Below are 21925 nucleotides of genomic sequence, written 5' to 3' on the forward strand. Positions count from 1 at the left end.
GCGGTGCCCCCTTGGCCCACCGTGCCCTGTCCGGCTGCCCCGGGAAAGGCTGTGCACCCCAGGCCTGGAACTTGAGGACTAACGGGTCGCCCAGCCAGGTCTGGTGCAGATGGGGAAACTGAGGCAGGCATGGTGGGGACGTGGCGCAGCCTCCGCCCCCCCAGGAGTCCGCTCTACCCACTTTCAGGTCCTGTTGTTTCGCTGTCGTTTTGAGACTTTTTTTCCCCTCAGGAGGATTGTAGGAGGTTGAAGCAGCCTTCACGGTGCTGATTCCCAGGAGAGGATCCATGAGGGAAGGCCCGGGGTGTCCGTGGGTCGCCCTCTCTCATTCATTGCTCAGCCTTTGGGCAGCTCCTTAACTACCCCAAGCCTCGCACTCCTCAGCACAAGCACGGGAAGGAAGTATGTGTGTGCGCTCGTGTACCAGCCAAGTGGAGCGTTAACCAGGGATCGCGTGTGAGCCCATTAGCATTCCAATGTGTGTTATTACCGCTGGATCCGTTGTTTAGAAATTACACGGGAGGGGCACCTGGGTGGCTCAGTCGGTTGAGCGTCTGACTTGTGCTCGCGTCATGATCTCCCGGTTCGTAGGTTTGAACCCCGTGTCGGGCTCTGTGCTGACAGCTCAGAGCCTGGAGCCCTCTTCGGAGTCTGTGTCTCCCTCTCTCTCGGCCCCTCCCCTGCTCACGCTCTGTCTCAAAAATAAATAAACATTTAAAAAGAAAGTTAGAAATTACACGTGCAAGTGTGCCTCCCCAGAAGAGGTGCTGGCGAGCAGCAGTTCTTAAACTACTTTGGGAATATTGTTGAACAACTAAAAGTGAAGATTCTTTTTTGACAGATTTTCCCAGCACCTAACTTTGTGTTCCCCAGACCCAGCGCTGCTCCCTGAGCCGAACGGGCAGGATTCCTGGGCTTGGGGAGGTTGGTACCCGGTGGGGGAGGTGGGGGGCGGGGGAGAGCTCAGAACCTCAGCAGGAGTACGCAGTGTGGACGGGGGATCCGTCCACACCACGTTTACGGGAGGAACGTATTGGCTTAGAGGCCGAAACCTTCTGACGTTTTCATACCTAATATAGCCATTCTTGTTTTGGGTCATTGTGTTTTCCAGGAGCTTAAAGTGGAATCTTGGAACTCTGTGCTGCGAAGTGAGGCTCATACGTTTAATCAGAACCTTCTTGACTTCCTGCTTTCTTCCTTCCTTCGAACTTGAGTGTCAAATTTATGATACCGTTTATGAAAAATGGTGGTTTTGTAAGCAAGTGACACTGTCGCAGATCTGCCCCATAACCACCCCGTGCCACCTGGGTGAGTGTGGCAGTGACCTAGCTGTGGCCGTGTCTCCCTCTGTGTCTCCAGGTGACTCCAGAGCGCGCAGGATGAGCAGTGGCCCCCCGACGGCTGGCAGATGGACGGAAGCGGCCCCTCCAAGCTGCCCCCTGGGGCGGCTGATCCAGAGCGCGGTGCCGGCCAAGTTAGCAGCGTGCCCGCCTCCCCCTCTGGAGAGGTTCACCAGGAGGTCAAGGGGGTCGTCCTTTCATCGGTCTTAGACTTGAGTCAACGTGGCCTTCACCATTTAGAAGAGATCTTTAAAATCCCCAACATTAAAGTAAGTGGGGCATTTCTCATTTGTGCCTCTGCCTGGTAGACATGAATGGCTTTTACTTGGAGGCCTCACCTGAGGAGAGAGATTCCAGAATGAGACAGAAGAGGGTCTCATGTGCGGCTCAGCACAGAGTGAGAAACTGAGGTACGGGGACGAGCCAATGCAAATACCTCGTGGAGTTGGACCGTGATATCCATCCTGTCTCCCCAGAGGCTCTTAAGCACCAAAGAGCTGGTGGTAGAAACCACTGCCCATAACACCCTTGGCCTCACGTAAAACACCGCGCCCACAGACCCCCACACAACATCGAGTCAGTTGACCACTGTTTCTCAGCCCTCTCTGCTGACGTTACCCGTGGACTTTGCCCTGTGCCCACTGTCTTCGCCAGGCCCGTGCCAGCTGGTAATCCAGGGAGCGCTGTCTCACCCCCCGTGATTTCTAGAACAAGCTTCGGTCAGAACACAGTTTTGACGTGAGTGGGGCTCCTGCTGCCTGGTACTCCTGTAATTTCCTTAAATCTCATTCGTCTCCATCTGGAACGCGAGAGTGAGCATATTGCTGTGGGTTATTGCAAGACCTGGACCGCAGTGTCCACAGCATGGTACACGCCAGACACGCTGCACCGTTGCGGTGTGGACTGACCTTTGGGAGTGCTTTTACAAAGCTGCAGGCCCTAATCGTAAGTGGCTGCTCGAGGACTAAATCCTCTGCTGCACGTGACATGCCCTGGTTTTGCTGCCCAGGCCGCCACCGGCCTTGCCGTCCCTCCCCGAGCACCCACCTCTTGGAGTGAATTCCTGGGTCGTCAGGGCTGCTGTGTGCCCTCTGCGTGGGCACACGCTCCCAGCTGGCAGTCCGGACCCTGATGGTGCCATGAGACTGTGTTACCTCTGTGCATAAAGGAAGAAGGAGCCTGCTTTTCAAGCTTAATAAAGAAGCATCATAACTGCTTATGCCCTTCGGAAAACAGAGACGTGAATAGAGATGTTATCGCCATGGCAACCAATCACTGAAGGAGGCAGCCGCTCGGCGCCGTGGCCTTCGAGGGGTTATGGGTACACGTGCTGGCGAAACAGCCATCACCGGAGTCGCCGCGAGCACGTCCACCGCTTTCACGGCCACATGCGGTCCTGGAGCGCGGGAGGGCCCAGTTTCCCCGGGTCTCGCCGGCCCGGGAGGGAGGGTGGGCTCCTGCCAGGGTGCAGTCACCTGGCTGTTCCCTCCAGCCACTGTGGTTTTGGAGTCGGGCACTTAGAAGCAGCTTGCCCTGAGACGGCGGGCCTGGGGGGCTTGGCGCCCACGCTGCAGCCTCGCGTCGAGGTGTGCACACCCCTGCCAGAGTGACCGCCAGCTCGTGTCCCCGAGACCGCCCGCGGCCAGCAGGGTCACTGCCCACGGCTTGCCTGGCGGGACAGTTTGCTTTCTGTGCGCTTGTAAAGCTCCTGTCGTGACCCGTGAAGGGGCTCGGAGGACGGCCTCGGAGGCAGAGTTGGGAGTGGGGACAGCGTGGCCCGAGGGGGTGGCTGGTGCTTCCCTAGCACTCCCACGCACCCCGCATCGCTCGCTTAGCGTGGTCTGGCAGGTGGGTCCCCTGAGCCACTTCATAGGGGAGGATGCCGGAGCCCAGAGAGGTTTGGGAACTTGCTCAAAGTCACTCAGCTAATAAGGTTTTGAAATCTAGATTTGAACCCAGGAAGCGTGGCTTCAGGCCATTCTCGTGACTTTGCGCTCTGCTACCTGGGTAGGGAGGTGTGACCTACGACCTGTAACGGCCCCATCGAGGGGGTTCTTCTCCACCCACGATCGTGCTGTGCCCGACTGTGGGATTCTATGTGCCCACGTGACCCAACCAGAGTCCCCGCGGCACATGCCGTCTTCAGCCTCCCCTTCCTGCTCCTTCTGACGCCTGATGGAGACTTGATGGCGCTGGGCTGGCACTTGGAGCCCTTGCTGAGGTGGTGGGGGCTGGGGTCGTGTTTGGGCGCCTGCCCGTCAGAGACCGCGCCGCGGAGAGCAGCGTGGCGCACCTGTCTTTTAGTTTCCTTTAATTATCTGCTTGGGACGGGTCCCTGACCAGACTCCGCTCCTGCTGCCTGTCCACAGAGCAGAGGCCCGCGGGCTGCTGAGTGCTAGGGCGCGAGGGCGGGGGCAGTGACCGTGGAGCCTGAGAAGCGCTGAGCGTGGGGGCCCACGAAGGAGAAAAGGGGTTTAAAACTCAGGAAGTACGTTTGGTCTGAGGGGTGTTTGTAGCAAGAGCCCCGTGTGGAGGTGGAGTCCCTGTCCAGCCCGCGAGGCGTGCGAGGGGTCCTGGTGCTTTTCTTTCCCTCTTGTCCGCTGTTTAAACTACGTAAGGATCAGTGAGTGTGAGTTTTCTTTCAATTTGGTGTGTGTGGTTGCAAAAGCTAGTGTTTGTTCTGGAGCTGCCTTGGCTAAGTCACGGCTCAAAACGTGCTTAGTTGACAGAATGTTCTCTTCTCTTCCCCGGAAGCAACTGCATCTTCAAAGAAACGCCCTCTGCGAGATTCCCGCAGACTTCTTCCAGTCGCTGCCAAACCTCGCGTGGCTGGACGTCCGCTACAACAGCATCAGAGCTCTTCCTTCTGGGATCGGGTCTCACAAGTGAGTTGCGCATTTCCAGACTTCAAGAACCATCACGTTTTCAGATGCCTGAGTGCCTGCTCTTTTGCTGCGTAGCTTCTACTCCTGGTTGAATTTTGGTTTCAGCTAGAAGCTTTTAACACTATTTTTGAAGCCAGCTAGGAGATGCAACAAAGCACTTGACTGTAGTTATAATTTAGGGTAGGGGATGCTGGCAGCCACAGTGCCTTTGCTGGGCCATCCGTGAGGTTTTGGCAACACCTGGTTCCATCCCTGACTCTCCTCATGGGAAGCTTCCTGAAGGTCAGAAATAAGGCTGAGGAGCTACAGCCGGCCTCTGTGCTCCTGAGGCCTCGTGTATATCTTTTAGTTTCTGGTAAAGAACAAGAAATGCTTTCCGTTTGGAGAGTTGGAAACCCTACATGCCTGCGGCTCTGATTCCAGGGATTTCCTAGCAACCCCCGCTTCTAGAACAAATGCCTCGCCTCCCTCCCTCCTCCTCACGTGGACTCTCCCCAGCAGCTAAGGGTCAGCTGGCACCGGCACTCCCCCGGGAGCCATGCTCTCTGGGAGCTCGGCCTACTGTCCTGACCCTGTCGCCTTTAGCACCCGCGTCTTTCCAGATCAGTGTTTCTTACCCTTTTGAAAACCCGGTAACCCTTGTAGGCTGTCCTATAATGCCAGCGCTTCCTGGGCAGAGGAGAGCATGTGCGTAGGTCCTGGGAGCGTGTGCCTGGTGGACGTGAGGGACGGCAGGGAGGCCAGAGAGGAACACAGGACGCAGAAGGGGCAAGAAATGCCTTGAAAGAGGGTCAGCCCAGCTAGCAGGCCAGGGATGCAGTGTTGGATTTCATTTTGAAAGAGCTTGGGAATCACAGTGGGTTGGAATGGAGAGGGCTGCAGTTTGACTTGGCTTTGAGGTCACTCTGTAAGGGGGGGCGAGGGTGGTCGTGGAAGGCCAGTTAGGAGGCCACGCGGCCGTCCCCGCCAGAGGCGGCGGCCTGAGCCAGGCTGACAAGGCAGAGTGCCAGGTGGACTTGAGGGCCGGTGGGGTTCAGGTTGGCTCAGGGCATGGGAGGAAGAGAGGTGTCCCAGGGCGACCCCCGGTTCTGATGTGAGTAATCACGTCCGCACACGGCCGTGGTGGCCCCTCCAGGCAGCAGAGCGGGAGGCTGTAAAGGCCCTTCACTTGCCTGGAGGGTGGCTCACTGCTTGCTGAAGTGTTTTGTAAGAAGTGAGCGTTTTGTCCGTGTAACAGTAAGAGAACATGTGTGAACCTTTTGTGCCTTTTCAGGCCCCACAAGGAAGCAGCTGACTTCTGATGACAAGCTGGGGTCTCCAGCAGGGGGCAGTCAGAGCCAGGAGCCGTCTTCCTGGAGCTCTGGGGCCGTCGGGGTCTGTGGGTGGTGCCGCTGGACGCACAGAACCCTGTCCCAGGCTCCAGCCAGGGCGGTGTGATGGTGGCTGAGGGCCGCGCCCACCGCCCACCGGTGTCCCTTCCAACTGACGACCTCGTGAGTCTTCTGAGCTGCTGGTTAGGGCAGGTTGGGAAGGAAGGCTTTGTTCTTCCCAGGGTGACTCATCTTTTGTGTTGAGGATAATTTAGTGCTTTCTGTCCCTAGACTGTGGCATTAGCACAGTTGAGGAGAGGGTTTGCTCCTCAGAGTGTAAACAAACGAAAGCCTCTTCCCAAAGCGCTGCTCTTTCTTCTAAAATAAGCACACAGTTCTCCAAGTTTGGAATTTGTTGGTTTGCCAGTCAAAGCCAGCTGCTGAATGTCGTTTAAGATATAATTTTGCATGTGATTTATAGCCCATTATATCATTAAAATTAGATCAGCTTGCCGAAGAGCTGAAACATATTAATCAGAAGTGTTAAGTAATTACGGGCTTATTAAAAACCTTAAACTTTCCAAAAGGCCTAATGAAAGCAATGCCAGTACTAATGTTCTCCCCGCTCATTGTCCTGGATGTGTAAGCTTTGCTAGCAGAGAGAGAGAGAGAAATTTGTACGTCAGCATACGCGCCTCCCCCGGCAAGCCACTGCGGTGTATGCGTTCCGTGGAGAATCTGTGAAACAGCCTGTGGACTGACAGTGCCTAGGGGTCAGCATTTACAAATTTATTATTTAACGTGTGCACGAGAATATTCAAACCTGTCATTGCATAAGGCGGGAAGACGCTTCCTTGGTGAGTGGTTGGTTCCCGCGGTCTGCGCCCCCGTGAGCAGGCAGGTGGCGGGGACGTCCAGGGCACCGGCCGCCTGCTCACGGGGGCGCAGATGCGGGGTCTGTCTGTCGTGTGGGGAGCAGGCACTGCCCCGTTCTCGGGCCGTTTCTGTACCCCACGACTGCGGCTAAACCAACCCCCGGTGGTTGAAGTGATGGTGTTGACATGACTCACTCTGCATACACTGAGAAAAGTTTGACCGATAACGTCTGTTCCTTTCAGACCTCACGTAAGTAAGGAAAACCAAGGGAGTAAATGGAAAGAAAGTCGTCTCACCCCTTGGCGATCTTATTTTCCTTTGGGGTTGCTGGTCCGGAACTTAAACTTCATTGGGCCGGAACGGGAGAACTCTCACTTGTGTGTCTGTGAGGTTGCCTTTCCGCTTTCAAATCTTGGGGACCCTGACCAGTCGTGATGCTGGATTTTAATGGTTTCACCGTCCAAGGGGAGATAAGGCTTGAGATGGCCTCCCTCCACCCGCCGCGCGGATTCACACGCGGGGTCTGTAGGTGCGTTCGGCTGCTGGCCTCCTCTCTGGCGGGAGGGCCGAAGGCGCGGACGCAGGGTGGACGGCTCTCCAGCCCCGCGGTCACCCGGCTGCTTTCCTGGGGCGACTCCCGGGCCCGTGATAGAGGAGGAGGCGGGTGGGGGCTTTTCTCCAGGCGGTTGTGAGGGCGACCCCGTCGTGGCCGGCGGCCATCCCCGCACGGTCAGCAGCCCCGTGTGCCCGGGACTCCGGCCGGCCGGCCGTGTGCTGCAGCGAAGGTGTGGAGATTGAATACTACGGCCGACTTGACAGTTCTGCAGACGTCGCTCGGCGAAGCCCGGGGTGACACGGATACAGGGGGAGGGGTCCCGCCCTCTTCCCGGGTGCCCGTCCCCGAGCCTGGAAACATGAGCCGGGGTGTTTGTGGTCTTTTTATGCCAGATTTCAGCTGCTGGTCCCTAAAAAGTGAAGGAGAGAAAGAAATTGATCCCTAGTGTATGATGAGTCTTCAGAATTGCACGGGAGGGGCGCCGGGGTCAGTCAGCAGAGCGCCTGACCCGCGATTTCAGCTCAGGTCATGGTCTCACAGTTCGTGGTCTGGGCCCCACATTGGGCTCTGCACTGACAGATCCTCTCTCTCCCTCCCTTAAAATAAGTAAACCTTTAAAAAAAAAAAAAGAATGATGTGTGTAAAACAAAAGAAGCACAGTATGGTAAAAGGGGGAAGATAGAATTTAAGGTGAAATACTCCTTTTTTCCTATCATTCAATCAGTAACTTTCTAGTGTTGCTAAAAAGTGTTCCTTTCTCGCGCTCCTTCTCTCCTCTCTCTCCATGGCTAGTTGGTGAGAGATTTTGCAGGGGTGTTAGGTGTTCCACGAAGGAAGGGGTCTGGAGCCCGGTGCAGGGAGAAATGCCCCGATGCCACGCTTCCTCGTCTGAGACCACGGATTCTCCCTCCCCAGCCGGACAGCGTGCCGCGCCACAGTGGGCTCCCGGCACTTCGAGCGGGGAGGACTTGCTGGCGGAGCACCTTAGGGTGCGAGGCCTCCTCACAGCATGCCTCAGGAGACGCGGGCAGGAGTCCCGTCCCCCTGCAGGGCGGCGGTGCCCTCGGTTCCGCGGCTGTCACCGCTCGGGGAGGGTCCCGCTGGCACTTGTGGGTAGAGACAACGAGGCAGCTGGACGCCCCGCAGGACGGGCCGCCTGACCGAGAGTCGCCTGGCCCCAAGCGTCAGTTTGCTGACGGGGGAGCCTGGCCCATGCTGAGATGGGGGCCACACGCGGGGCACGCCATTAACGAGTGTGCCCACGCTGAAGCTGACTCCAGGGAGAGGGGGTAGAGGAGGAAATTTGACGGTGTCTTTTAGGGACGGTAATTTGATTTTCTGCTTTTTAAACTATGCATTTTTTGTTTTATTTTAAAGGCATTTGAAAACTTTGCTTTTAGAAAGAAATCCTATCAAAATGTTACCTGTGGAGCTGGGTAAGTATTCAAGCAATACCACAAAAGCTGGCTGTGAAATGCTGCCTTTTTGAGTTAGTGGAACCCGTAGTGGACGTATCAGGCGAGTCGCGGGGGCCAGCTGGCTACTATTTACAGTTGCTTCCACTGTGTCCCTCGGGGCCCCAGACCCTGCGGCTCCCAAGAGCTGTTATGCGGGGACCTGCGTTCTTCGTAGAAAGTGTGACGTGTAAACACGGGGGGAGAAAGAAGAAGGATGTGGCGCTTTGTAGCCAGTGCACAGCTCAGGAAAGCTGGCGTCACAGCTGCAACTCCCGGGGCCCGGTCTGGTCCGGTCCCCGCTGCACCCTGTCCCTCCCGGGGGGCCCGCGGGTCCGGACTCGCCCTCCCCTCGCTTTCCTGGAGGGCTCTGCCACTGACGGCTCTCAGACGATGTCTGTTTCAAGGACCCTCCTTTTGTGTTTTTTGTTTTTTGTTTTTTGTTTTTAATAGGAACTTTATTGTCACATCGGTTTCCAGGCAACACCCGGTGCTCCTCCCAACAGGGGCCCTCCTCACTGCCCTTCCCCCACCCAGGACCCTCCTTTTGAACCATCTCTAAGTTGAATCCTCCCCGATGAGCTGTCCTGGAGACTTGCAGTTTGGGCTCAGCACTGCGGTCTTGGGGTGGATCTGCAGGGACACGTATGAGGGCGTTGCCTTCACTTTTACTCACTTTCCTTGCTGTGAATGACGAGGAGGAGGAAGCAGAAGACAATGTTCTCCTTTCCGCATCTGTTCCGTTTCGTCTCATACTTCTCTTTACTGTCTTTGTTTCTTTAGGTTTAACTTGCTGTTCTTTCTCTAACCTGTTGAGTTGGAGGCTTAGATCGCTGGTTTTCAACCTTTTCTTTTCTAACCTATGCTGTGACAACTGTGATTTCCCCCAAGTGCTGCCGTGGCTGCTCCCACGAGCCCCAAAACGCGGCATCTCCGGGTGTTTTCCGACGTGAACCTTGTCAGGTGCTGACTGGCCATTCAGGACGGACTAGTGTGGCCGCTGCCACCTTCTTCTGTCTACTCTTTACGTGATGTGTTTTTCCACTCTCTTACTTCGAACCTCTCCGTTGCACGCAGCCTCTCCGTTGCATGGCTGGTAGGCAGTATGTAGCGGGGTCTTGCTCTTCCGTCCAGTCAGACTATCTCTGCCTTTTAATGGAAGTGGTTAGACTGGTTAATTTAATATAATCATTGACATGAACTGATTTAGGGCTGTCGTTTTACTCTTTGCTGTTTGTCTCAATGCTTTTTTCTGTTCCAATAACTGCATGTTGATTGGGTATTACTTAGACTTCTATTCTAACTTTTATATTGACTTTTTAGTTATTCTTCTTAACATGCCTTTACCGTCTCACGGTTGCTGTCGGGGTTACACCACGCATGCTTCGAGCTAGCGCTGTCCTGTGTCACCACCTGATGTCACCACCTGATAGCCATACCGGCCTGCTCTCTCCGGTCCTCCTTATACTCAGCCTGTCCTACAGATGAGGTCTACCTATGTTATAAACCTGCAACACAGACTTACAGTTTTGGCTTTCAGCAGTCACGTATTTTTAGAGAAACTAAGAGAAAAAAGTATTTTATATTTGCTTAACGTGCAGCATTCCAGGTAGACATCTCTTCGCTCTTTCCTGAAGATACAGCTGGTATCCTTTTCCTTCAGCCTGAAGAACTTCTCTTCAGATTTCTTAAAATCAGTCTGTTGGCAGACTTTTAGTTGTATGTTTCTGGAAATGTCTTCATTTTGCCTTAGTTCTTTTTTGATGTAAATAATTTTTTTAAGTTTATTTATTTTGAGAGAGAGGGAACATGGGGGAGGGGCACACAGAGGGAAAGATAGAGAATCCCAAGCAGGCTCTGCACCGTCAGCACAGAGCCCAACGCGGGGCTCGAACCCATAAACCGTGAGATCATGACCTGAGCCAAAATCAAGAGTCAGTTAACAGACTGAGCCACCCCGGCACCCCTTGCCTTGATTCTCAAAGGATATTGTTGATTAAAAATAGGGGTTGAATTTGTTTCATCCAGGACTTAAAAGAAGTTCCACTGCCCTCAGGTCTCTCAGGTCACTCACTCTTCGTCCTCCTTTATGAACTGTGTCCATTGGCCTTGGTTACTTTCAAGATTTCTCTGTATCTTTGCTTTTCAGTGCTTTGACTCTGAGGTCCTTAGCTGTGGTTTTCTTTATATTTTTCCTACTAGGTGTTTGTTAAACTTATCCAGTTTTGAAATTCACATCTTTTTGCCAAATTCGAGAAAGATTTTGGTCATTAACTCTTCAAATATTTTTCTGTTCCTGTCTCTATTTATTTGTCCAACCTTTTGTTATTGTCCTACAGATTACTGAGCTTCTGTACATTTTAAAAAGGTAATTTTTCTGCTCTTCAGAGACGATAGATCGGTATCTTCAAGTTCGTGCATCTTTTTCTGTCATCTCTAACTGGCTGTGAAAACCGTCTAGTAATTTTTTTTCAGATACTGTGTTTTCAGTCCTTGGATTTTCATATTAAAAAAATAGTTTCTATTTTTCTGTGCAGAGTTCTTTTTTTTCATTTAGTATAAACAAATTTTTCCTTTAATAATTTTTTGGATTATATCTTGGACGTTGTGGTAGATACACTGTGGAGATTCTGGGTTCTGTTATCTTCCTCTTTAGAGTACTGGTTTTTAAAAATAGGTAAGTTGAGGGGCACCTGGGTGGCTCAGTAGGTTAAGTGTCCAACTCTTGGTTTCGGCTCAGGTCATGATCTCACGGTTTCATGAGTTCGAACCCCACATCGGGTTCCAAGGTGACAGTGCAGAGCCTGCTTGGGATTCTCTGTCTTCCTCTCTCTGCTCCTCCCCCATTTGCACTGTCTCTGCCTCTTTCAAAATAAATAAATAAACTTAAAAAAAAATTTTTTTTTAATAGCTAAGTTGAGAGAACCCGGACTCCCGACTGTCTCTGGCATCGGGCAGCAGGTGCGGCCGTGCTGTGTGCGGGAAGTTCAGGACCGTGCTAGGGATTTGCACATGGGCCGTCTGCACGGCGATGTAGGGCCCCCCTTGGCGGTCCTCTTCTGTCTGGAGTGCACCCCTTCGCTTTCTGGCTGGTGCAGTAGCTCTGTGGTCTGTCCTCTGGCGCTACAAGGTCACATAGGTTTCTGTCTGTTACAGCTGCCCCGCGTGGGGCCCTCTGGGGCCTTCCGTCAGGCAGAAAGCCATACAGATGGTACAGGCGTTTGTGTCTTTCTCTTCTGGAAGCTGTCATTCCCCCTCTAGTTTCTGCCTGCTTTTCATTTCTGGCTTGCCCACGGGTGGTGTATATTCTGCCCAGTTTCTGCAGACTGGTTATCTGCAGGGAGTTCATCAGATTGGAGCTACGCCAACATTGCGGGAAGCAGAGTTTTCACTGTACTGTTTGTAGCATCACTTAGTGGTTCTCTAGACACTATGCCGTCCATCCTTGACCGATGACCGTTGGCTGAAGTCAGACTTTCACCACTTTTAGTTCCATTGCCTCCTTCCTGCCTTTTGTGCTGTTTTCATAGATTTTGCTTTTACGTCTTGTTATAAATCCCACAAACGCATCTTAAACTGTCAGTATTTATTTATATTTTCTTACATGTTTAACCTTTGTTTCTCAAGTTGCCTGCTTTCACCCGGGATGACCGTCGTGGCTTGAAGATCTCCCTTTAGTATTATCATTTCCTCTTTGGTAATGAATTCTTCAAGTTTGGTTTTCTAAAAAGTCATCTTTATTTTCCATCCTATTTGGAGGCTGTCTGGCTGAGTAGAGAACCCAGGTTTCAGAGATGTGTTCACTACTTTGAAAATGTCTTTATCGTCTTCTGGCTTCTAACTCCTGCTGAAAAGCCAGCTGTCAGTCTTACTGTTTTTCCTTTAAAACCGATGAATCTTTTTTCGGCTGGCTGCTTAAAACTCCTCTCTTTGTATTTAATTTTCAGCAGTTTACCTGCGGTGTGCCTGGGCGCATCTCTCTTTGCATCCGCTTTATTTGGGGTTCACCGAGCTTCTGGAACCTTTAGCGGGCTCTTTAATCAGAGCCGGACAACCCCTGGCTATTGACATTCTTTCTGCAGACCTTGCTTCCTTCACATCCTTTCTTCTCTCCTCCTGGGCCGCCCTTCAGTGGGTGTCGGCATCTCCACTCTGTCCTGCGGGCCTTGAGTCTGCCCTTCTTTTCCCGTCCCCTCTCGTCTCTGCTCCAGGTCCTGCTACTTTGCGTTCGCCGGCCTTGCGGCTCACGGGTTCTGTCCTCTGCTACTGTACTCTCTCCCTCCGTCCAGGGGCGGTCAGCTGGACTTGAAACTGTGCGAACGGCGGGGGAGACGTGGAGTCCCTGAGCCGGGTCACCGACTGCCGCCGGGCAGCTCGGGAGATCCGACAGCTGCCTCTCACCCGTGTTCCTGCAGGGCCGTCTGGGTGGGCTCAGGGCGCTTGACCCACAGGCGTCTTCTGTCAGCACGCACGCTAGCGTGCCGTTCACTGGGCTCTGGCCTCCACTGTTTGACCCGGAAGTTACTCCTGTGCCCGTGTGTGTGATGGTTTGTTGCTCCTTTGTGCTTTTCAAGCTCGTTTCTTTGCGTCTTCGGTGACTCTGATGTTTCCAGGCGTGACTGCCTTTGGCGGTCACCTACTTGGGGTGAACTTCTGGACAGTACCCTGGCGTCTGTCAGCGAGCGGGGGGCACGTGCGCCGTGGTTTCCTCAGAGAGCGTGCCGGGCCCCGCTCGGGTCCTCCGTGGCTCTCGTTCCGGGCGTGTGCACCAGCGTACGTGAGGCCGTCCCGCGGGCCTCCAGAGTTCTCCCCATCTCATGGCGTTTCTCTCGCATCATCAAGCTCACTTGTGTCCTCTGCCGTCTCGTGTCTGCTGCCGGGTCCCTCTAGAGAACTTTCTGCCCCGGTCTTTGCAATTTCAACTCGAGAACTGCTAGCTGGTTCTTTTTTTATAATTTCTGGTTCTGTCGACATTTCATCCCTGTTGAGTCATTTTACCATAGTTTTCTGTAATTATTTAAACATGGCTTCCTTCGTGGCTTTGAACATATTTGTGACTGCTTGGAATTTTTTGTTAACTAAATCCAACATCTGAGCTGCTTGGGGACAGTTTCTAGTGACGCTTGTTTCCTGAGTATGGGTCACGTTGTCCTCCCCGAGCTTTGTTGCGTTTCAGATGATACAGCAATTTCGTATTCTGGTTTTTGCCTCAGGGCTGTTACCGTCTCTTCTATTCGCTCTATTTCATTTATTTCCTTTTGCGACTCGCCTGGTCTTCACCTGTGCGATCTGCCTCCGCTGCAGAGTTGTTTGGTTTTTTTTACAGCATTTTACAGCAAATGATACATCTGTCGTATCATTTTACCCCAAATTCCCAATAGGATTTTTAATCTTTCCTCCTTGTTTCATTCCGTGGAGGAGTGTGTGAAGGTGTGGTTTCCTCTCTTACAGGGAACGTGACCACACTGAGAGCCTTGAACCTGAGACACTGCCCCCTGGAGTTCCCCGCCCCCCTCGTCGTGCAGAAGGGACTGGGTGCCATCCTGGCCTTCCTGCAGGCCTGCGCCATGCAGCGGCCTCCTCCCCGAGGGTCAGCTTCTCCAGGTTGGTGGGACCGTCACTGCACCAAACTGCATTAGAACTGAAGTCGCTGCTTGTTAAAACCAGGACCCGGGGAGTCTGTCTCCTCAGCGGCGTCACGGGGAGCACGCTGGGCCTCGCGTGGCCTCTGCTGGACTCACACCGCGATCGGGGGTCCGTGCCGGCCTGTCGGAGCTGTGTCTTTCCTCGGTTCTGTGTTCATGGGTCTGCGCTCTCCGCGCCCCTTGCAGAGCCCGTCTAGGGTGGGATCTGGTAAAAGTTCACTGGGTAAATCGAATGAAACTCCTCACCAGCAAGCTTCACCAGGCACCTGCTTCAGGAAATTCCCTCGGCCCGTCCGACAACTATTTCACAACAGGAGCAGTGACACGCCCTTACTCGTGGGCAGGGGGCCGTGGCCTTGCCACTTTTTGGGCGCACGCTCACTCAACATTTGATCCTGTGTTTTCAACGTGCGGACCAGCCAGCCAGGCGTTCTCACGTGCTCACGAGATAATCTAACCGGGAAGGAGCCCTGTGGTTCCACTCAGACAAAGTAGACGTAAAAGAGAATTGTAATTGAATGCTCACGAAAAAAGTGAGTGCTCTGAAAATTTACTTCAGAGCATCGAAATCTTTACTGCTTAAACACAGCTCCTAGATTAAGAAAACGCCTAGACTTGAAGCAGCCATGATAGTTACACATGTGATAAAGTCAGCGTGTGTGAATTACTAAGTCCGTCTCAGTAAACATAAGGAATGGCCAAAGTAATTAGGAAGTGCTGATCTTTTTCCCAAATCCAAACAAATGACCCCAGAATGTGTCATCGTAAACACCGATTGTATTTGCAAAGTGTCTTAGTTTGTGTCCCCCAACAGCAGTTCCTGAGTCAGGATTCAAGGGCCAGTAACTGATTCCAGAGATGATCCAGGCGGCAGCATGGAGGCTGAAGGGGGGGGACGTGGGGAAGGGGAGGAGGCCAACAGAGGTGGGAAGCCCCCACTGGGCCTCAGCAGTCACAGCCCCTCGGGTGCTGCCCCCACGGACCGGGTCAGGACCTGGGTCTCACAAGGCCTCAGCAGTCACAGGGTTCCCGCTTGGACACAGGCCCAGGGGTTACTGCACAGCAGAGTGGGGGAGTAGGGCACACGGGCTCCAGACCAGCAATGCCTCGCCGAACGGAGGGGCGCCCAGTCCCCAGCCCTGCACGCTGGCCCTCGTGGGCTGGAGGAAACAGCCAGGCGCAGATGTGCGGGTGCTGGCAGGAGGGAGTCTGGCAAACCCCGGGATGGCGAGGGCCCAGGGCACGAGGAGGGCGCCCACAGCTCCGTGCCTCTGCCTCGTCTACTGCCTGCCTGCTGCTGCAGCAAACCGCGAACACCCTTGTTTCCCAAAGAATATACTGGCTTCGTCTCTTAATGACGGATCAGAATCCAGGGTCATTTCTCAGAAAGGATGGCCAGATGCAAAGTGTCTGTATTCCGAGTTTGAACCTAAAGCCAAAAAGTAGTCTGTGTCAGCTCGACCTGTGACCCCACTCTGCCTTGGTGGGGGCGGAGGCAGGAGGTGGGGGCTGCTCGTCCACGAGGGGACAGTGGAGCGTAATCCTAAAGGCAAGAGTGTTCCTGGCGAGCTTCCTTTCGAGTAACTTACCTGGAGAGGACAGTGTTTAGGGTCGACAGCGATCTTGCTAGGCATACACAGTAGGCACCTGGGCCAAGAATTAATTAGAAATAAAGCTATTACAAGATGGAGGCTGGCGGAACAGAAAAGTGTGCTTTATCTGTGTAAATAGACGTGGAGTGGAAGGGCCGGAGGGTGGAGGGAGCCGGTCACCAGGGTCGTGCGGCTCCGGGGGGCCGTGTAGAGGTGCAGCCGGCCAGCAGCACTGTGTCTACCGGTGACTTGACCAGCTGCCGCGACGCACCCAACGGAGCCCCCACCTCCCCCGTTGTGTTTGTCCGCAGAGCGTGTGGCCGACAAAGACGCTGTTAATTCTCAGGATCGGAGGGGGAGGTTAAAAGAAAAGGCAGACTCTCTCCCTCCTGTTGAAAAGCTAGGCCTGAGTGAGCTGGGCAAGTCCACTGCCTCCCCAGAAGACTGGCCGGGCGAGGAGGAAATCAGGCGCTTTTGGAGGCCGAGGCAGGAGATTGTCGAGAAGGAGCAGCGGGAGGCAGTGCTTGCAAAGCAGCTCTTACCGGCAGAGTTAGCTGCAAACCTCAAGGCGGCCCTGAACACGAAGGAGAAAGAACGTTCCGGCTCCAGACACGCTCTCAGGTAAAATTTAAAAGCCGGGGTGTATTTTCTTGATCTTGCCAACATTGTAATACCATCTTTCGTGATCTTTTAAAACGTCAGGTAGATGTCTGTGCCCCGTCGGCATTTGTCATGTGGTGGATGCTTGCCTGGTTTGGGGTTACAGTTACCCAGAAACTCAGACCCTGTGCGTGTGCGTGTGCATGCACGCGTGTGGATGGAGGGACAAAGAAAGAGAACGTTTACTGGTGAATATAGCTCATACACTCACACGAGGGGGCGGTACCATTCCAGGGGGACAGAAATCGGCCCCTGGGGAGCACAGAATCCTAGCGGTTACTGTGGTTTGTGGCGCTGCGCGGCACAGCCCCCACAGACGGCAGGGACGCGTGTCCAGTGGTCCGCGGTGTCTGTGGCCCCGCTCCGTAGGGGGGCCGTTAGGAAAAGCAAGTCTGAAAGGCTGGGGTCCGGCCGATGGAAAACGTCCTTCCCCGTGAAAGGTGTTCGGGGGCTCATTGTGCCGTTCTTTCTCCCGTCCTGGGGTTTGAAAACTCTCGGGAGAAAACCAAAGTGTCGTCGACCGATTCCAACCTGGGAGGCGCTGGAGGTGGGCAGTGTGGGTGTCCAGCTGCAGCCAGCTCAGCACTGAGTCCTCGGGGCCTGACCCCCACCCCCGCCCTCCCTCAGTTCCCCCGTCTCGTTATGGACAAGGAGGAGGCCGTCCTCTCTGCAACTGCACTTGTCTTTCCGGTTCCCAGCCACCCAGAGCCTTCTGAGGCAGGAGCCCCGGGTTGCCGGGCCCTGGGAGCGGCCAGGCCTTGGGCTTCCGTGGGCGCCCGTGGGCTTCCGTGGGCCTCTGTGGGCGCCTGTGGGCGTTCACCATCAGCCCCCACGGGCCTTGCTCGGACGTGTTGCGTGTTTGTGTTCTAGCGCGTGCCGTCCGCGGGGGAGTGTTCACCGCGGGGTCTGTGACAGTAGAAGGAAGATGTCCTCCCTCAGGAGCATCCTGCCGGCCCTGGCGCCATGGCAGCGAGTGGGGCTTCCCTCCAGGAGAGCGGAGGACAGCAGGGCCTTGGCCCCCAGGGAGCAGCGCGTAAGGTGAGTGATCTGGCGGGGCCTACCTCTCTCTGGGGAAGGCTCTGCTCTTGCCTCCTCTGGGGTGCTCTGCTGGCTGGCTCCCTCGGGCGGGCGGCTGTGGGCACAGGCCTCGGGGGGTCGTTGCTCTGCGTCGGCTCCACTCAGTGTCTTCTCAGATTCCTTGTTCTTTCTTAATCCCCTCCTGCCCTCTTCCCGATCACCTGGCTCCCGGGGCTCTTCTAAGGAAGGTTGTGCATTGAAGCCTTGCTCCCCGGAGCCTGGGGGGCTCAGTCAGTTGAGCGTCGACTCTCGGTTTCGGCTCAGGTCATGATCCCAGGGTCGTGGGATCCAGCCTCCCCGCCCCCCCCCCCCCCCCCCGTCAGCTTCTGCACCGAGCATGGAGCCTGCTTGTGATTCTCCCTCTCCCCGACCCCCCTCTGAAAAAAGGAACAGAGAGAGAGAGAGAGAGGAAGGAAGGAGCTCAGGTGTCATGGCGACCTTGAAGGCCTCTGATTCCTGAGCTCAGCCAGAGCCCCCATCTTCCCCGGGGACAGGGTCCTGCTGCTCGGCCCCGGGGGCTGTGTTGTCCCCTCGCACGGAGCTGGCGCCGTGGGACGGGAGCAGACGGGCGCCTCCCGTCTGGGTGGAGGGACGGGAAAGGGTTTGGGGGGGAAACTGTGCCGGGGCTGCTTCTGGCTCCACGGCTAACGTGCCGCGTGTCCTCCCCAGAGACGAAGGAGCGCCGCGGGAGTGGCGGGAGCGAGCCCGGACCCGGAGGACAGCGGAGGCGGCCCTGGGCAAGCCCCTGCCTCCCCAGCGGAGTCTGGTACAAGGACGCCAGCGGGAGGGGTCTCATCCCGTCCGGGGGCCACGGTGCCCGCTGCAGAGGTGGAGCCTGCGGCCCGCTGACAGACCTATTTCCTCTCATGTGAGGAGCCAGGGCTGGGGGTGGGGGACGCGGGGGAGGGGCTGGGGGGGGGGGCAACCAGACGCTCCACGCCAGGCTGGGCGCCGGGCCCGCTCTCCGCCCACGGGAGGCTCGTGTCTGGCCGGCCGGCCGCCAGCGCTGTCCCAGTGGGAACGTCTGTGCCCAGTCCTGCTGCCACCTCACGTTCCTTGTAAGGCCTCTGTCCTTTCAAGCGGAGCAACCGTCACCTGAAGAGAAAAGCCACATGGAGCCCTTTTATCCAAGTGCGGGGTCTGGTAGGATGCCCACAGTCCCGATGCCGGTGCCCACGGGGCTGGCCCCTGGGTCCTCGGAGCGCCAGGTGGAGCCGGGACTGTGACCGCGGCCCTTCACACGGGGCGTGTTTGCTCATGCCTGTACTTCTCACTAAGGCGACCTGGCCGGGGGGACAGGAGAGCGGGCGGCTCTCAGACCTCCTAGGCCCTGAGACACCTGACTTCCCCGCAGACACTTACAGTGTTCCTTTACTGTGAGAGCCACATCAGAGCCATAGCAACTCGGGAGGAAGCGGCGCCTCCCGCCTCCTCTCGCCGTGTGGCCTCCCCGGGCGGGCTGCCCTCCGCTCCCGGCCCGGCACGCACGCCTGCCTGCGTCATAGGCGACGTGCTACGTCCTCCCATCCCGCCTTCTCTGTCACCACCCGCATTTTTGCACAACACGTGAGCATCCAAGATTCGTGTGCCGTCGCTTCAGGAACAGGGCGACTTGCACACTCACACCTTCTCGAGGAAGCCGTCCGAGCTCGATCACAGCAGCGCAGTGGAAACAGCTGGCATGCCAGGAGATGGGTGGCTGTAAGTTGTGTCCCAAGTTCGGGGTCACCCCGTGGCCACGGAAAAGGGTGAGCTAGCATGACACCCCACTGACACGAGGGTCTCGAAGGCATTCTAGGACAGCACGAGCTGAGACCCCGTGTGAGACTCACGCTGGCCTGTGAGACCGCGGCCTGACGAGAAATACATTGTGCTTTGCCCCCACAGACCTGCGAAACCCCATGGGGCCGGGGGTGACGGGCGCGTCTGATTACTGTAGGGAGCGCTGGGAGCCGGCCTCAGCTGATGCTGACGGGTGACTCAGGGTGGGGCCTCGTCACGTGGCTGGTCCCCGGAAAGACCGCCTGAGCGCGGCCTGCAGCTTTCAGCCCCATCCCAACGGCCCCGCAGGTGCGGGAGGGTGGCACCCAGAGAGGATGTGCAGCTCCTCACGCTTCCCCACGCCTGTCCCGTGCGCCCCCACCCTTTCCTGTGAGCCCCCTGCCTGTCCCATGCACCCCCCCGCCTGTCCTGTGTGCCCCCCCACCTGTCCCATGCGGCCCCCCCTTCCTGTCCCTTGAGGCCCCCCCACTGCCTGTCCCAGGCGAGCCCCCCACCTGTCCCGGGTGCTCCCCCGCCAGTCCCATGTGCCCCCCCGCCTGTCCCATGCGGCCCCCCCCTCCTGTCCCGTGAGGCCCCCCCACCGCCTGTCCCGGGTGACCCCCCCCCGCCTGTCCCGGCTGCTCCCCCGCCTGTCCCATGTGTCCCCCCGCCTGTCCCGTGTGCCCCCCCACCTGTCCCATGCGGCCCCCCCCTTCCTGTCCCGTGAGGCCCCCCCACCGCCTGTCCCGGGTGACCCCCCCCACCTGTCCCGGGTGCTCCCCCGCCTGTTCCATGTGCCCCCCCTCCTGTCCTGTGTGCCCCCCCCACCTGTCCCATGCGGCCCCCGCCTGTCCCATGTGGGCCCCTCCCCCCCACCCGTCCCACGTGGCCCCATGAATCTTCCATGCGCCCCCCCCCCCCCCCCCCCGTCTCATTGCGTGTGGCCCTGCGAATCGTCCGTGTGGCAGTTCCCGCAGCTGCTCCCGGGCTGCAGCCTCCGCTGTGCCCTGAGCTCTGTGAGCTGCTCTAGCGCGTGACTGACCCTGAGGGGCTGTGGGAGGCCTGGCTGGGAGCCGGTCAGCTGGCGGTGAGGGACAGCTTGGACTCAGGCAGGGCGGCCGCGAGGACGTGAGGAGGCCCGGTGGTGTCGGCTGCGGGTGGAGGAGAATTGCCAGCCTTGAGGGAAACCCCCCAGCCATTGATCTTGGGGCAGGGTCCTTCCAGGGGCGCACACCCTGCCCAAGGGGCTCGGCGGGAAGCCCCGCTGTGCCGGAGGCTGGGAGGGGACGGCAGCCATCCACGCCACATCCCGCTTCTGCCTCTGTTGCAGAGGACGCCCTCGCCTCCCTGAGGCCTGCGAGGTGCGTACAACATGTCTGGGACTTTCTGAACACGCAGGAAGGATGTTGTGAGGCTGGGTGTCCCCGCGGGGTCAGGGCTCGGGCTTCTTCAGACGCTTCACCCTCACCCCCCCCCCCCGACCCCCCAGCCGAGCGTATGAAAGCAAACCCACACGGCGTCCTTGACCTACAGCCAGTTAACGTGCCGTGGAAGGATCAGGACTCTTAGCGGGACCGCGATGCAGGACTGCCGGAAAACAATTAGGAAACCAGTGCTTACAGCCCCACGGCCGCCGTGCCCAGCACTCCTGTGCGCGGCCAGACCAGGCTCGGCTTGTCCCCTGCCTCCCGGAGCGCCAGCTCCTGGCCCAGGGCCTGTGCCCCATTGTCACCCAGGCCCCCTGGAAACGCCACTCTGCAAACGCCCAGCTGTCCCTTCCCGGCCAGCCCCTGGCTTCCCGGCTCTGCTGCGGAGGGGTGCTAGGCTCTGCTGCGGGGTCGGGGCATCCCAGCCCTCCCCTCTCCCGCCCACGCACCCCTTCCCACCCGCTCTTGCAAAGCTTGACTACTCCCCTGGCCTCTGCCGTTCAGTCAGCAGGTGACCACAAGGAGAAAAGAGAGGCCACCAGGCGGGCACGCACAGGCTCTGCCGTCTCCTCCCCTGGGCCTCTGCCAGTGCCCCCTCTGTGGCCCCAGTTCTGTTGCTCCCGGCCTCCCTGCGCTTTGCTGTGGCACACGGACCCCTTCCCTCGGCTGGTCCCGGCACCATTGCCCAGGCCCGCCCGTGGTGCCGCCCCGCTCCTGGACAGCAGGTGCCCTGTTTCCCCTGCAGCTCCTCTCCTCTCGAGCATCCCCCCTGACCCCGTGAGAAGCTGCTTGTGTCCTGCCACCACCTTCCTCGGGTCAGGCGTCCCCAAGGCTGGCTCTGTCCCCAGGAGCCGGGCCTCATCATCTCTACCTCCATCCCTGGGTCTCTCCAGCGGATGGTCACGAGCAGTCCTCTGACACTGTGTCCTCACAGCTCATGGGCACCAGCCTCCGTGTCTGTGTCTACTGACTGCCCTCCTCACCCTGTTGTACCTCGCCCCCAGTGCCCTCCAGAGCCTCCTTGTCATCCTACCTAGACCCTCTTCTTTGCCACAGGGCCTTTGCACAGGCATCTCATCCCCTTGCCCGCTGGGCCCCCACTCTTCCGCGGATCCTCAGAGCGTGTGTGGCCACTCCGGAAGGTTCCCCTTGCTCCTAGACCTGCACAGGCTCCTGGGGTCCCAACCCCCTGCCAGCCAGGAGTGTGCCGGTGCCATCCTCCCCCCAACCAGGCTTCCGACTCGGCCAGGCTCTGGCTTCTCGGGCCGGACACACGGGATCCGTGGTCGCCTGTGCCAGGTGTCGCCTGTTGCTGTCCGTCCAGCTCCCCCTCAGCCCGCCC

General features: G+C 57.1%; 1 protein-coding gene across 15 annotated transcripts in view; it reads left to right on the forward strand.

The window, feature by feature from the left end:
- Positions 1-21925, forward strand: part of LRRC27 (leucine rich repeat containing 27) — a 35068-nt gene that overhangs the window by 1051 nt on the left and 12092 nt on the right. Inside the window, exons 2-10 of one of the 15 annotated variants that reach the window (XM_053207819.1) lie at positions 842-924; positions 1112-1254; positions 1360-1609; positions 4095-4225; positions 8345-8403; positions 13873-14025; positions 15970-16279; positions 17189-17356; positions 18065-18263. In XM_053207819.1, the coding sequence (XP_053063794.1) occupies positions 1409-1609; positions 4095-4225; positions 8345-8403; positions 13873-14025; positions 15970-16279; positions 17189-17356; positions 18065-18263 (1221 nt within the window). In that variant the 5' untranslated portion in view covers positions 842-924; positions 1112-1254; positions 1360-1408. Of the gene's footprint in view, positions 1-841; positions 925-1111; positions 1255-1359; positions 1610-1632; positions 2927-2946; positions 3189-4094; positions 4226-8344; positions 8404-8874; positions 9997-13872; positions 14026-15969; positions 16280-17188; positions 17357-18064; positions 18264-18749; positions 19152-19282; positions 19615-21925 lie in introns of those variants that run through there. The other 14 variants (XM_053207822.1, XR_008292392.1, XR_008292393.1 and 11 more) reach the window with 14 other exon arrangements.

Source organism: Acinonyx jubatus, chromosome D2 (genome assembly GCF_027475565.1).
Source record: "Acinonyx jubatus isolate Ajub_Pintada_27869175 chromosome D2, VMU_Ajub_asm_v1.0, whole genome shotgun sequence".
Classification (NCBI taxonomy): Eukaryota; Metazoa; Chordata; class Mammalia; order Carnivora; family Felidae; genus Acinonyx; species Acinonyx jubatus.